Here is a 13,777-nt window from a genome sequence, read left to right as displayed (position 1 = left end):
GTAATTTGACAGGTAGGTACTGGGAGGAAAACCAGACCCAATGAATTAGACTGACATGCTTGGACATGACCAGGATAGGTTCCAAGCATTGAGAAGATTTAAATCTGCCAATAACTAGGGGCGGATTGGTTTTAAGACCTTCCACTTACATGCAGCCTAGGGAGGTGAAAAGAAAAGTGAACAAATTTAATAAAATTTAGTACAAGTGGAAGAACTATTCAAGGCAGTAATAGACGAAGACATTTGTTTTTTCAAAAAAAGACTGATGCCGGTTTAAAACCTTTAAAAATCTTTTAAAAAAGCCAAATGAATTACTAGATGGATACAGAGCCACCATTAAAACCAGGACAATGAGAATCATTTGGTTGAGAGAAAAATCATATACATTTTAAATCAAGCTATTCATAGAACACAAAAGAATGTATCGCTGGTTTTCCTCTGCACAAATGTAAAATATGGTTTTCTGTAACTAAAGCACTTGGAGCAGAATCGTTTCTTTGGGACCAGTATAACTATGACGAAGTACCTGCTGAGCTGTGTGCTGACGCTGGGGTTTGGCAGATCTTCGGTGTGACTCAGGGTGCTCATCTGGGAAGAGTGTGGCCCAGCGGTAGTCAGTAAAGAAGATGCGGAGTCACTGAGAGTAACTATGCTGCTGGCAGAGGGTGAATCTGCCTTTACAGAAGTTGCAGAGGGAACTAAAAAACAAACAAACAAACAAAAAATGCTTAGAACACAATTTACAGCTTACATTTTCTTTCTACTTCTTGACTGTTGCTCATTATTATTTTCATGTGGATAGTAATGGGCAAGATTAAACAAAACAAAGGAATAGCCAAATATCCATTGCATTCGACACGCCTGCTATAACGAGTAGCTATAATTTTTCAAAATGCTCAATTTGTGGGGATTCTACAAGATCATCGGGTATTATAAATATATCCCTGATTGAACTTGCAAAGCCCTTTTTACTTTTGCATGCTCTGTCCCCCCTTTAAGTCTATGTGCAGTCAGAAAGGGTCTACTGGCGTGCTCGGCTCCTGAAATTATATACACACACATACACACAAACAAACAATCAGATGCACTTACCTTCCACTGATACAGATGCCTGCAATGTGGCAGCTGGAACAGAGCTGAAGCCATTCTGCAGAAAAAAACAAAACAAATAAAACTTGATATGAGCATCAGAAAGATTTAAGAACAGGACCACAAAATGGCTCAAGATATCTCAAACTAATGATATGGCTGGTCTCTGGATGCTGTGTAGTCCTGCCCCATTCATGCATGTTTGTGTGTGCATGGAGAGGGGAGATGTCTAAGCTACCGTATATAACCGAGTATAAGTCGAGGCCCCTAATTTTACCCCAAAAAACTGGGAAAACTTATTGACTCGAGTATAAGACTAGGGTGGGAAATGCAGCAGCTACTGGTAAATTTCTAAATAAAATTATATTCCAAAAAATGATATTAATTGAATATTTATTTAGAGTGTGTGTATATGAATGCAGTGTGTGTGTGTGTGTGTATGAATGCAGTGTGTGTGTGTGTGTGTGTATATGAATGCAGTGTGTGTGTGTGTGTGTATGTGAATGCGGTGTGTGTGTGTGTGTATGTGAATGCGGTGTGTGTATGTGAATGCGGTGTGTGTGTGTGTGTATGTGAATGCGGTGTGTGTGTGTGAATGCGGTGTGTGTGTGTGTGTGTGTGAATGAGGTGTGTGTGTGTGTGAATGAGGTGTGTGAATGCGGTGTGTGTTTTATGCAGAGCCTTGGTGGTGGGTGGGCATTTTTTTTTTAATTATTTTTTTTTAAATTTTATTATTTACATTTTTATTTAGATTTTTTTGGCCCCCCTCCCTGCTTGATACATGGCCAGGGAGGGGGGCTCTCATTCCTTGGTGGTCCAGTGGATGGGCTGTGCAGGAGGGGGGGATGGCAGCGAGCTGTAACTTACCTTTCCTGCAGCTCCTGTCAGCTCCACTGCAAGTCTCGCGGTGTGAGTGCCACGCGGGTCTCGCTAGAATTGCAGTAGAGCTGACCGGACCGGAGGAAAAGGGAGCTGACAGGAGCTGCAGGAAAGGTAAGTTACAGCTCGCTGCCAGCCCCCCCCAACAGGACCGCCGGGCTTGTAATGAGCCCGGCGGTCCTTGTCTGTATTATGGCAATGTAACAAAAAACATGCTGAAAAATTCGTCTTATACTCGAGTATATACGGTATTCCCTTAATGTTTGTATTACAACTGAAACTAGTCTCAAATTTACCTTCAATAGAGTACTTTCTTACACTATTACAGCTATATAAGAAAGTGCAAAGTATAGGCTACAAACATTTTTAACTTTTTCTGGAGCGGCGGGGGAGGAATGATGGGGTGAAATGTTTAGTCTGTGGCAATTAAAGTCAGGGACTATTATAGCACCATGGAGCCGACATGTATGGTTAAACTTAATTCATTGATTTGATGATCAACTTATAACAAATGCGTTATTATAAATAGGAAAGCCTGGGATGATTATTTAAGGTGATAAGCTCAGTTACAATGCTATTTTATTCTATTTCCTAGACTCACCTTTGACTGGCTAAGCTCCTTCTGTGGGGAGGAAGAGGATGAGGAGGAGATGGGGTTCTGGTAGCGTCGGGTCTGTGTGGCCCTCTGTTCGTAAAGAGGACCCTGTGAGCTGCTCTGAGAGGTAAACGTTGCGGGCTGTGAACTGCTGCCCTGATAAACAGACTCCGAGCTCTGATTAGTCACCACAGAGCTGGATGATTCACTGCAAGAAAAAGTACTTTGCCAATTAATACCTATGCAATTTCGATAGAAATGTGATACAGTTTTACAGAAGACAAGTGTTTGTGCTGCAGAAGTTCAACAGATAAGGATACCTGATGGGTTTTCCCACATGCACCGTTAATGTCACACAAGCTGTCCCCCCTTAATGGCAACAGACACAGCCAGAAAGGGTCTACTGTTGTGTACAAGAGAGAAGTGTGTGACCTTGAGGCTGTGTTCAAGGGCAGCCCATAATAACTAGCAGCTGTCATTCTGTTGAGATGGTCTCACGTGACAAACTGTGGGCAAACCCTTATCATGAAAAATAATGTATGTATGAACTACAAGACAAGTAGCGAGACATGGAAATAAAAAGGCTGAGAGGACACATTTAGCAAGTGAAGACTTGAAGAGACAAGAGGTTTCTCCTATAAAGCTTTTATTAGTTATATATGCAGAATAATTTAATGGATTCTTTAAAACGCAGGAGGAAAAAAAAGTGGAAAATCAAACACCCCTTGCACACTCAACAAAAAACAATACATTTCCATTGTTATTGTTTAAGTTTACCAGGTGAAATTAATTTATAAAGAAAAACAGAGGAGACATGGTAGCACTCAATTTGGTGTTTATTTTAGGAAATATTTTGGTTAATATCCCCATATTGGCTGTACTCTACCTTGAGGGGCTGATGTACAAGCTGTTCTGAGTTTGACTCACAGCCACGTTGGTTGAGGGAGAATTCTCATACTCTGGTAGAACTGGTTCGGAGCCAAACTGCAAGGCCCCAAACTGCAGGTTGAGACCAGAGATATCAGATGACCCAGGCATTTCCACAGCAAGAGCTGGAATCTGAAAATGAGAAAATGCTTAATTAAGGGATTTAAACCCAAAAGACTGCCAACAAGCAAGGACTTGCCAGAAGACGAGGCACATGTCCACAGAAGCCACTCTTTACAAAGCATAATTTCCAGCATTCTAAGCCCCTTACGTGTGGATGTGTGTCAGCATACCTTAGATGTTAGAGAAGCCTTCTTTTTCTGTTGCTTCATTTTTTGCTGGGCTGGCTGTGGGCTGCCAGACTGCATTTCAGATGACCCTGGGGACATTTGTTGAGCAGAATTGGGCTTTACGGGCAGAGGTGAGGACGGGCACACTGGTACGGCTGATTGCACATTGACTGCAGGCGTCTTCTCCTGCAGGTAAGCCTCCATCATTGCAGAGGCTGGAGGGAAGCCTTGGCGTTTGTTGAATGGATCCGAAGAGCTTTTCAGTTCTGCACAGATATAGCCAAGGTATATGTTACAAATAACTAATAGATGCAACTTCAATTCCAAATACTGACGAACATAAGAAGCCCGTTATTCAGATTAGCGAACACCTTAAGAGTTTGCTTTAAGTGCATTCTAGAGATTTAAGCAGGACATTGCAATAAATATTGTTTATTTAAACAGAGCTGTACGTCTGCCAAAGGATGATCAGGCCTGAAGGTGTCTGACATCACACAGCAAAAATCGCATTAATTTTGCATACACTGTCCCCCCTTCATGGCTACAAATTCAGCTAAAAAGGGTCTACTGGTATGCAGGGCACCACTGTTTCTCTGAGTTGAAATTGATAGTATTGCACGGTTAGTGGAGATCACAAACCCAATATAGAAGTTGCTCCAGACACAATAAAATGCATAATGGTTAAAAGAAAAATTCTGATGTAGTCCCCGAGCCAACTTACCATATTGACCAAGAGAGGGAGACTGCGTTGAAGAACTAAGGTCCCATGAGGTGCTACTGGTGGCTTCGGACTGGGAATGCTGCACAGCCAGTTGGGCCAGGGCTTGAGCCGTCTTAAATTGCTCTAGAAACTGAGAGCCGGTGGTGCTGCCACCTTTGGACTCCCCATCACCAAAGCTCTTACTCAACATGCTGACCTGTGAATGTGAAAAGGACATTCTATTAGCACCAAATGTTGTGTTGTCAAGCTTACTAGTTGTTTGAACTGGTGTAGAGATGTAGGGTAATGTTTCATTCTATACGTCTCCTAACAAAGAATTTATTTTTGATGTACTGTACACCTAACATCACATTAAAGGAATATTCAGACAACCAGGACAAAATGATACTAGAACGTTTTCAGAACAATGAAACCTACCATGTTGTGATGAGAGAAGCTGGTCACAGGGCTAGGCTGGGAGATTGGACTCTGCTTGGAGTTGCTGAACACAAGAGGCTGTGATAAGGTGGCATTTTGAGAAGACTCAAGACCGGATGACTCATTTTCCAGAGATGAAGGACTCTTCCCCAGCAATACAGCCAAGTCAATCCTGCAGAAGGAACAGTGAATGTTTAAATAACATGTGTGCGGCTGTGCACGGGTCTAAGAGGCATTGTCAAGGGACTCACCGTTGCCCAGCAGTGATCGTGACACCTTCAGAAGGAAGAGGCGCAGATGCTACATTAGAAGCTGTGAAAATCTTGGTCTCTGAAAGCTGAATATGGGAGAGAATTTAATAAATAAAAGCTAAATAAGCAATATTCAGAGTCTATACTGGAGTCATTCTTATACATAAACTAACCAATTCCTAGCTATTAAACAGCCCTACATAATGATGTAATTCTATGAAAGTGCAGAAGCCAGACTATTTGGAATGTAAGCAACACCCAGAAATATCTGCCAATGTGCTTTGTTTGCTTTCAAATATTATTATTATATTTGGGCTGCAAATAAAAACTAGCCCTTTATAAAAAAAAAAAAAAAATAATTAAAAAAAGCACAAAGTTCAATACTGAACAACTGAATTGTAGAGTAAATTTTGCCAATTGGTTATCAACTCACTATGATTCAGCTGACAACACTCAGTCAGTAAATGCCATCCGCATGCATATGTAAATGATATAGGTAGAGAAATTACACTTCTGCATTAGCAAAAACAACAAGAATGGGGCTTAGTCTGTGTCAAACCAATCAAGAAATGTTTGATGCAGAGCTCGGGTACGGCTTCAGTGAAATGGGGGCACCCCAGATTATTGCAGTAACTTACATCTTCATTCCAGTCCTCTGTGCCCCATTCTTCTGTGGCTGTCCTCCAGGCACCTAACAGACAGGGAAATGGAGCAGAGAGTGTTAACGGAAGCTTACCCCAGTGAGACAAATACCAGGAAGGAATCTATCATTCAAGTAGAGGCCTAACCAGTCATAATACATAACACCAAATAATACAGTGCCTGCTCACTCGTATATTATTTAGATATACAATACCCCATTCACTAAACAAGAGTCAAAGTGATGCTATGCAATTCGACAGTATCAATTAGATAATGAATTTGAGGGTTTCCCCAGCAGACACTCAAGGAATTAGATAACCTTGCTGTAAACAAAACACAAGATAAGAATGGGACACTCTAATCAAAAGTAGGTCTCCGGCTTCTAGTGGCCTTGAATTGCCACAAAGTCCTTGCCAGATATAGTCTCACCAAACGGCGGCAAAGGATCATTGGAAACAAGTCCAGTAAGGCCGGAAGTATGGTGAAAGATTATTTTTCTTTTTTTCTTGTCACAAATGAGAGTAACACAAACTGCTAAATTCTGACATTAGAACGGAAACATCTGCAAGCAAGGTGGCAGTAAATGGTATTATTTTCTCTAATATGCACCACCATATTCCCACCTGTGTAAAACAATGATTCTCTAAAGCAGCGAATACAAAAGTCTCCTATGGAAAGATATAGATTAGGCAGATTCACAGGTGTGCGTCCTGTGCTTAAGGACAAGTATGTCAAACCGTGCTTTGAGCAGGTCTCATTCTCTAGCATTACATAAGGCTAGTGCCAATACATACATGAAGCTACAGATAAAGGTCCATTAAAAAGAAGTTGCTTGTCTGAGATCTTGGATCTTATAACTATAAACGTTTCATTGAAAACTAATGCAATACAATGAGGGTCAATCATAGATTGAAAGCCTTGATTCAGTTCAGTTCACAAAAAAAAAAGTTTAGTAAACAAAGTGATATTAAAAATGTGATTTAAAATTTAAGGCAAGAATAGCCAAATAAGGAAAATGTCTCCAAGTCAGCTCTGTATCTAGTTTGGCCACTTTGGCCTTAAATTTGAAATTCACATTCATGGTTTTTCACTGAAATGAGTAATTGTTAAATCAAAACTGTAAACAGAACAGACTTTTTTTTGTGTGTGTATTTCGGCCTAAATGTTTTAATTCCAAGCAATGCTTACTTTAGTTGATGTCCATTTTTGATTTCTTGACCATTTTCCCTTTAGTGAATAACCATATTAGTGCTAACTTTGAAATCTTTATTCTAGATTTAAATGGACAAATCTTTAAGGCACATTCAAAATACGATGTACCTGCGTTACAGACATAGCTGAAAACATGCATGTTAGCCCCTTCCAGAATTCAACTTCCTCTACTATACTAGGCAGTGATATACAAGGACAATTTAATGTTAACAGTCATCAGAAAGCTATGTGCTAAGCACAATGAAATTGCATTTAAAAGGGTACAATTCGGGGCTGGATCAAATTAACGTCAGAGGGACACTGGTACCTTACATCACTAAAATGGTTACCGACGTAACATTAAAAAAAAAAATAAAAAAAAAAAAGCATGCTAGAACACACAGAACACTTAACTCAATGTTTTCTAAAATCTAACTTCTCATTTTTATTTTATATATTTAAAGGGAAGCTATAGCCCCAAAACAGCTATTTTAATGAGGCCGTTTGGGTGTATAGATCATACCTCTGAAGTCTCACTGCTCAGTCATTTAGGAGTTAACTTTTGTTTCTGTTTATGCAGCCCTAGCCACACCTCCCCCTGGCTGTGACTGACACAGCCTGCATGAAAGCAAAATGGTTTCATTTTCAATCAGATGTAACTTATTTTAAAAGTTTTTATCTCCTGCATTGTAAATTTAACTTTAATCACGTACAAAAGGCTCATGTAGGGTCTACCAAGCTATTAAAGCACAAGATAATAAATTCTAAATTAAATCCGAATTTGTAATAAAGGAAGTGTAAACATTACATGACTCTTTACAGGAAGTGTATAAGTCACATGCAGGGAGGTATGACTAGGGTTGCATAAACAAAGTGATTTAACTCCTAAATAGCGAATAGTGTCAAGTCGAACAATGAGACTATACACCAAAACTACTTTATTAAGCAAAATTTGTTTTGGTCACTAGAATGTCCCTTTAAGGTTTTGTTCTTCTGGACATGATCACAACTCACACTTTATGCCCAAGAAAACAGCAAAGAACAAGATGAAAGACAGTCACTAATAATGCTTGAACACATCAGAATGCCTCAAACAACGTCAAGTCATTGGGTCCAACCCCCGCCTGATTGTTACCAGAAATAAATCACACATAAAGCAGACACTCAGACTTCTTTACATGGTCAAGATTAAGTCTGATATCTTCTGCAAGATTTCAAATCTATGTGGAAAGCTACCATCTTGGTTGGTAATCCATGCCAAGGCTCTACTACGACATAGTACTCTCCCCCTGAATGCAACACTATAGAGTCTTGCTATAGCACTTGTCTCTCCCTTAAACCTGCTTCCCTCTTTTAAGATGCAGCATCTATTAAAAGTGCAGGAAGGGCAAGATTAGGTACACACAGCAAATATAAATAAAATCATAAATAAAATCAAAGGGTTATCAGGGGCTGTGTGAGCACCTGGATGTGTCATACCAGGAGCAGTGGAAAATTTTCGGGGATAATTTGACCCCTCACCCCCAATGTAATCAAGTCCTGAAACAAAAAGGGAAAAAAACACAGTCAGATTGAGGCAAGTGCTGATTTTCTCTCCTATGTTTTCTCCTCCCCTGATTTGATTTACCATCTTATCTTTCACCCTCCATAAATAAATGACCCCAAAGAACAAAGGGTAAGGATCTATTTGCATACAAAACAATCACAAACAGAGGAGGTCAAAAAAGGGATTTTGAGCAGTTTGACTATTTATTAATGGAAACATTAAAAATGCAATGTATACAGAAACAGAGTAACACTTAAAGGAGGTTTCGGAGTTGTGGCCTTATTGGTGAATTAGGGGTGTTATACTGGCCGTTTGGGTGTCAGTTGCACAATCAGTGACTTATATTTGGCATAGTGGCTTTGCTAAAAACAATAAGGTCTTGTAGATTCAGTAGTGCAGTAGAAAGAAAACCAATGTCCTGTCATTTCATTGGGCAACGGTAGAGGGAACAGTGTTTGGTTCCATTGGCAAAAAGACAAGGACTAGGTCTTGTATCTTTATTAGTACAAAACAGAAACGATAAAGGAAAGGGCTTTGTGGCTTCAGTGGGGAGAAATCACAACCTGTCTTCATTCAGCATACAAGAACTGAATAGCTTGTCTAGTCTGCTCATTACGTATCCTCAGTAAACAGCCTGATGTGTGTTACTTACTTGTTCCATCGTCAGGCTCGAAGTTGGATGTATTATTCCATGTGCTGCTGTTTCCATAGCTATCCTCGGCATTGGAAGGCTCAGCATAATCCGCAGGGTTAAATGTCCTGAAATAGAAGACAAGCTTGGAAATAGAACCCAGTTTCCTTGTCTCCCCAATACACACATATATACAGTGAAAACAGGAATAAAATCACTACTTACCCCATGCCTTGAGCAGAAAAGCGACCTCCTCTCCTTCCAGAGCCTCCTGTAACGGAAACATAAATTAATCTTTAACGTACATTGCAGGAAGTTCTCATCTCCCAACTACAGACACCGCGCTATAGATGGTAAGTTCCTTGGACAAACCCTCCACATGTTAGTTAATGGTGACGTCTCTGTTCTGGAGTGAAATATTTAGTAAAAGGTACCAAAGACAGTCTTCTCCATTTTAGCTGTGGATTACAAACTTATTGGGTTTCTGTTATAACACTAGACTGAAAGCTTCATGAGGCTGTTTTAACCACAATACCTCTAGAATAAGATTCCTGGGACAGCGCATTACATGGAATAGATTGTACTATGTTATTGTCCTCAAATTTTCTTACAAACTACAATCACACAAGCTCTCTCACCTCTGCCTCTTCCGCGACCCCGCCTTCCCCGTTCTGTGCCTCGGCCAGATGAACCACCAGTTTTGCCACCTTCCAAGCCATTCTCCTGTGCCCGGACTGAAAGACAAAACATTGCATATGCAGTAAAGTAGATGCAAAATGCATGGAGGAAACTCAAGATATAGGGACCATGTGTTCTGTGATAGCAACCAGTTAGAAATTGTGACGTGTTAATTGTTTGAAATTCCAAATACAGCATACATAATAAATATGTTGCACAGAGTAGTGAAAAGATTTTACACTTAATATTGTTTTGCATAATTACCATAAAATGAGTGATTTGGGTACACATCCACAATGCACATACATTTTAAGGAACACTACAGCGTACGGAATATAAATCTGTATTCCTAACATAGTGCCCCGCTCCCTCGCTCTAAATAAAAGCACTGGAAAAAGGTAATCTTACTAATCTTTTTCTAGCGCTGGTGCACCCCGAGCAATTTAAAACACTGAAACAATTTCTTCACAACTAAAAACCAAACTGCTACATGCATCTGCTACAAAACTTTAATAAGAATGAAATATTGTTGCCATGTATGTAGAGAATTTCACATGGCTCAATGGATGAATATTGGGTTGCACAGGACACCATTCTTCATGAAAGTATGCCTGATATTAATGTGACTTACACTCTCTGCCACGGCTGGCCCCTCGGACTCTCCTGGGAGCTCCTCCGCGTCTCCGGCTGTAATCTCGCTCTCTGTCTCGGTTCTCTCGCCCCTCTTCACTGGGCTCAGTCTGTCCCACTTCCTTCTGTCCCGAAACTCCTTTTTTCTTTCCCACCATCTCCCACGAATGCTGCGAATAAGGAAGATTTTCATATGGAAAGGACAAATTAATGGCCATTTGACGATTGCCAACTCAGCTACTGTGTTTTTTGGATGATGAAAAAGTAAAATAAAACATTCCTAGGGCGTACTGGGGATATAGCATTTTAGTTAAAAGCCTTCACCAAGCTGTTCACCTCACTGACAGGTTATAAGCAACTTTGTGTGGCTCAGCCAAGCAATGTGTGCGCCAAAGAAACCTCTGGAGAAAGATGGCTACTGATGAGAGAAGGCTGAAGAACGGCCTCAACTCATCTCAAAAACCATATGCAATGAAATCAAAAGTTAGAGATATTTTACCCAATAAGTAAAAGTTAATTGGCATAAGAAGCTTCTATTAAATGGGAGGTTTAACTAAAGGAGGACTAAAGCACAACATATATCCTGTAGCTAAGATTGTGATCTAAACAGCACAGTTTTATCATCTATAGACAACATGAGATTACAGTGGAAAAAAGTAGGGATAAAAGGCCTATTTTAAATATCCGGGAGAATACAAACTTTGCCTATAAAGTGGTGGTACGGAAGGGAGCACAGTCTTATTATTCGGTTTATTACATTGTTTTGCACAATGGAAGTTAAACACTGATTAAATTCTAAGTTTATTATAATTACAGTGTCTGGATTTCCCTCCAACAAGACATTGATGGCTCTGTTGACGTCCCCATTGCAGTCGTGCAATGCGATAACGCACTCATCTTGGTTCTTTCCTGTGATGTCAATTAGCTGCAAAGAGAAACAGAGCAGGGATGTACATTATGAAACATTTTTGATTGGTATAACTCTCAATGAGGATCCACGCAACTTGGACGCTCTCTACCATTTCCACATCAACCCGAACAGCTAAGGGTGGCAGTGTTATCTGAACGCTTTCTTCCACACCTCCAGTGTTGGCGGCGTGTGACCCTCATTTAGTGACAAACTGCTAAACACTAAACAATAGGACTCCAAGCACCATAACCAATTCAGTGAGATGAGGTAATTGTGCTTAGATTGCCCATTAAGGACAAGTGATTTCAGAGAAGTATGAAGATACTCTGTGCACCATAACATACATGCTATGGTTGTAATGTAAGGTCCCACGCAACAATGACTTACAAATTAGATTTGCACAAAAAAAAAAGTTATAGCCCTAAGAATGCCCTTCCTGTTTTGCTATTCAACAAAAGCATACAGCAACAGGTCAAGGCAATGCTTTGCAGAGCCCCATATGCAAAAATGTGAGAACAATTAAACAGATGGCAACCACAGTAACGGTTGATGTCAACTCATTTAGCAGTTCTACTCATCCCATGAGGCTGAACTACAGTGGTCTGGTTTACAAGATAAGACCGAAAGAGAGTCTTCTGATTGGTGGAGCATGTTCCTGAAATAGGAGGCAGACGTCTGCTACTGCCCCTTTCTAGAACAGCAGCTTTACAGACTTCAAAGGAAGGCGTGTCCTTTTATGTTAACTTGTAAAACAGATTCAACTGCTTGGGAAACATGGCTGTTGGGACAATTACTGCAACCATGGTAACCAACTCTGAGAAAACAAACACCTAATATCTAACCATTTCACTGCAACAGATAAGGTCTAGTAATGTAAATAAATTGATTTACAATAAATGTGACAGTTGCCAATGAAGCCTTCAAATCACAACGTTAAGAACAGAACCTATGCCCCATTCGCAAGCTTGAAATGGATCCAGCAATAACATGATATCCATTATACAGAAGTGGAACATTATAATGTACATTAAGCACACGCTCCACCTTGCCCACATTTCATAAATTCCAATTTCCTGGCTGCAGCCAAGAGCAGGTAAAAGTGTCCTACCTGTTTTACTTTTTCCTCAAAGTCTGCATCATTATGATCTGAAATCATCTGTGCAAGTCTGATTTGCTCTGCGGTGGCCTAATGAAAAAAAATAATAAATATGTAAACTACATATATAAGTATGGCCTTGTGCGCCAATAAGCATTGATCAAGAACAACACTTTCCCTAGGACCAGTTCTTACCTGTGGCCTTTGCTTGTGCTGCGTCTGATTCTGTGTCTGTTCCCAGTTACCCCGGGCGCGGTTTGTGGCCACCGAGGTCATCATTTACAGTATATACAAATAACAGTATTTACAAAGTACAACTCTGTAACGGGAAAAGAAACATAAGTGAATTAACTCCTTGCCCAGCTCATGAACACTTCCTGAGTAGAACTACCAGCCCACATTATAATGGAATCAAACATGTTACAGACAGCTCAAAGATAAATTGCTTAGGGCAATATTGGTCAACGTGACAATTACTTTTTTGGGGTTTTTTTTTTTTTAAACTTTGACTCATCTTTAATAAGTAAGGACAAAATTGTTTTTCAAAAGAAGTCTGATGGCGCATTGACTATGATGCTTGCTGGTCAAGCACATGCACATAGAGACTTTTTTTTTTTATTTACAGGTACTGTCAGCCATTTCTGGTGGCTGGGTGTGTATTGTACTAGCTCCAAATACTGTGTATTACACTCAGAAAACTGCTTGTAAATAGGATGAACAGAGACAAGTAACACAATGCTCCCTATTTAAAATGTATTGGGCAAGATATTTAAGCCTAACAGGTTTTTAATCATGGTTATACCCATTAAAATATGAAAATGTGAATACCACAACTAATTTAGTGGATTTATAGAGATGAATAAAAAATACTATATTAAAATGACCTCATTTTATATTGCTACAATAATGACTTCAACTTAAGCACCAGTTTAGTTTTTCACTATTAAACTGCAAAATGATAGCATTTAAAGCAGTCCAGCCACTGTCAGGGATTAGTTGAGCCATCATGAGACAAGGACTTCAGTAGCTCAGACCAATCTTATCAAGGCCTTCATGCACCATTTCTTTAAGAACTCACTGTGTCTCTATTTGTTTCCAGATTTAAAGGGATGTGCTCTATAGTTCATTGTAGTAGTTACATTGAGAAGTTCAGCTTCTTCTCTACTGATTGGATAATGTAGAAGTGGGCTTGCAAAGTATCTGCCTAACCGTGCACAGCAATGAGTAGCTTCCTTCCTCTTTGGCTACACACTAAGAGAAGGGTTTAACCAGGCAGCAGGTACT

At 40.0% G+C, this 13,777-nt stretch overlaps 1 protein-coding gene across 12 annotated transcripts in view; it reads right to left on the bottom strand.

Annotated features, from left to right (window-relative positions):
- UBAP2L (ubiquitin associated protein 2 like) overlaps positions 1 to 13,777 on the bottom strand; it is a 32,096-nt gene that overhangs the window by 13,788 nt on the left and 4,531 nt on the right. For 7 of the 12 annotated variants that reach the window (XM_063439508.1, XM_063439515.1, XM_063439517.1 and 4 more), the window contains exons 2-18: positions 12,689 to 12,812; positions 12,506 to 12,583; positions 11,302 to 11,412; positions 10,489 to 10,657; positions 9,818 to 9,913; positions 9,405 to 9,450; positions 9,201 to 9,307; positions 8,467 to 8,541; positions 5,808 to 5,860; positions 5,170 to 5,255; positions 4,919 to 5,090; positions 4,502 to 4,697; positions 3,784 to 4,046; positions 3,450 to 3,622; positions 2,570 to 2,771; positions 1,093 to 1,147; positions 527 to 698 (exon numbers count right to left, since the gene is read on the bottom strand). In XM_063439508.1, coding sequence (XP_063295578.1) covers positions 527 to 698; positions 1,093 to 1,147; positions 2,570 to 2,771; positions 3,450 to 3,622; positions 3,784 to 4,046; positions 4,502 to 4,697; positions 4,919 to 5,090; positions 5,170 to 5,255; positions 5,808 to 5,860; positions 8,467 to 8,541; positions 9,201 to 9,307; positions 9,405 to 9,450; positions 9,818 to 9,913; positions 10,489 to 10,657; positions 11,302 to 11,412; positions 12,506 to 12,583; positions 12,689 to 12,772 — 2,138 coding nt within the window. In that variant the 5' untranslated portion in view covers positions 12,773 to 12,812. The remainder of the gene's footprint in view (positions 1 to 526; positions 699 to 1,092; positions 1,148 to 2,569; positions 2,772 to 3,449; positions 3,623 to 3,783; positions 4,047 to 4,501; positions 4,698 to 4,918; positions 5,091 to 5,169; positions 5,256 to 5,807; positions 5,861 to 8,466; positions 8,542 to 9,200; positions 9,308 to 9,404; positions 9,451 to 9,817; positions 9,914 to 10,488; positions 10,658 to 11,301; positions 11,413 to 12,505; positions 12,584 to 12,688; positions 12,813 to 13,777) is intronic. The other 5 variants (XM_063439510.1, XM_063439513.1, XM_063439518.1 and 2 more) reach the window with 2 other exon arrangements.

The sequence above is a fragment of the Pelobates fuscus genome, chromosome 13 (genome assembly GCF_036172605.1).
Source record: "Pelobates fuscus isolate aPelFus1 chromosome 13, aPelFus1.pri, whole genome shotgun sequence".
NCBI classification, from domain to species: Eukaryota; Metazoa; Chordata; class Amphibia; order Anura; family Pelobatidae; genus Pelobates; species Pelobates fuscus.
This window is presented reverse-complemented; position numbering and strand designations above follow the sequence as displayed.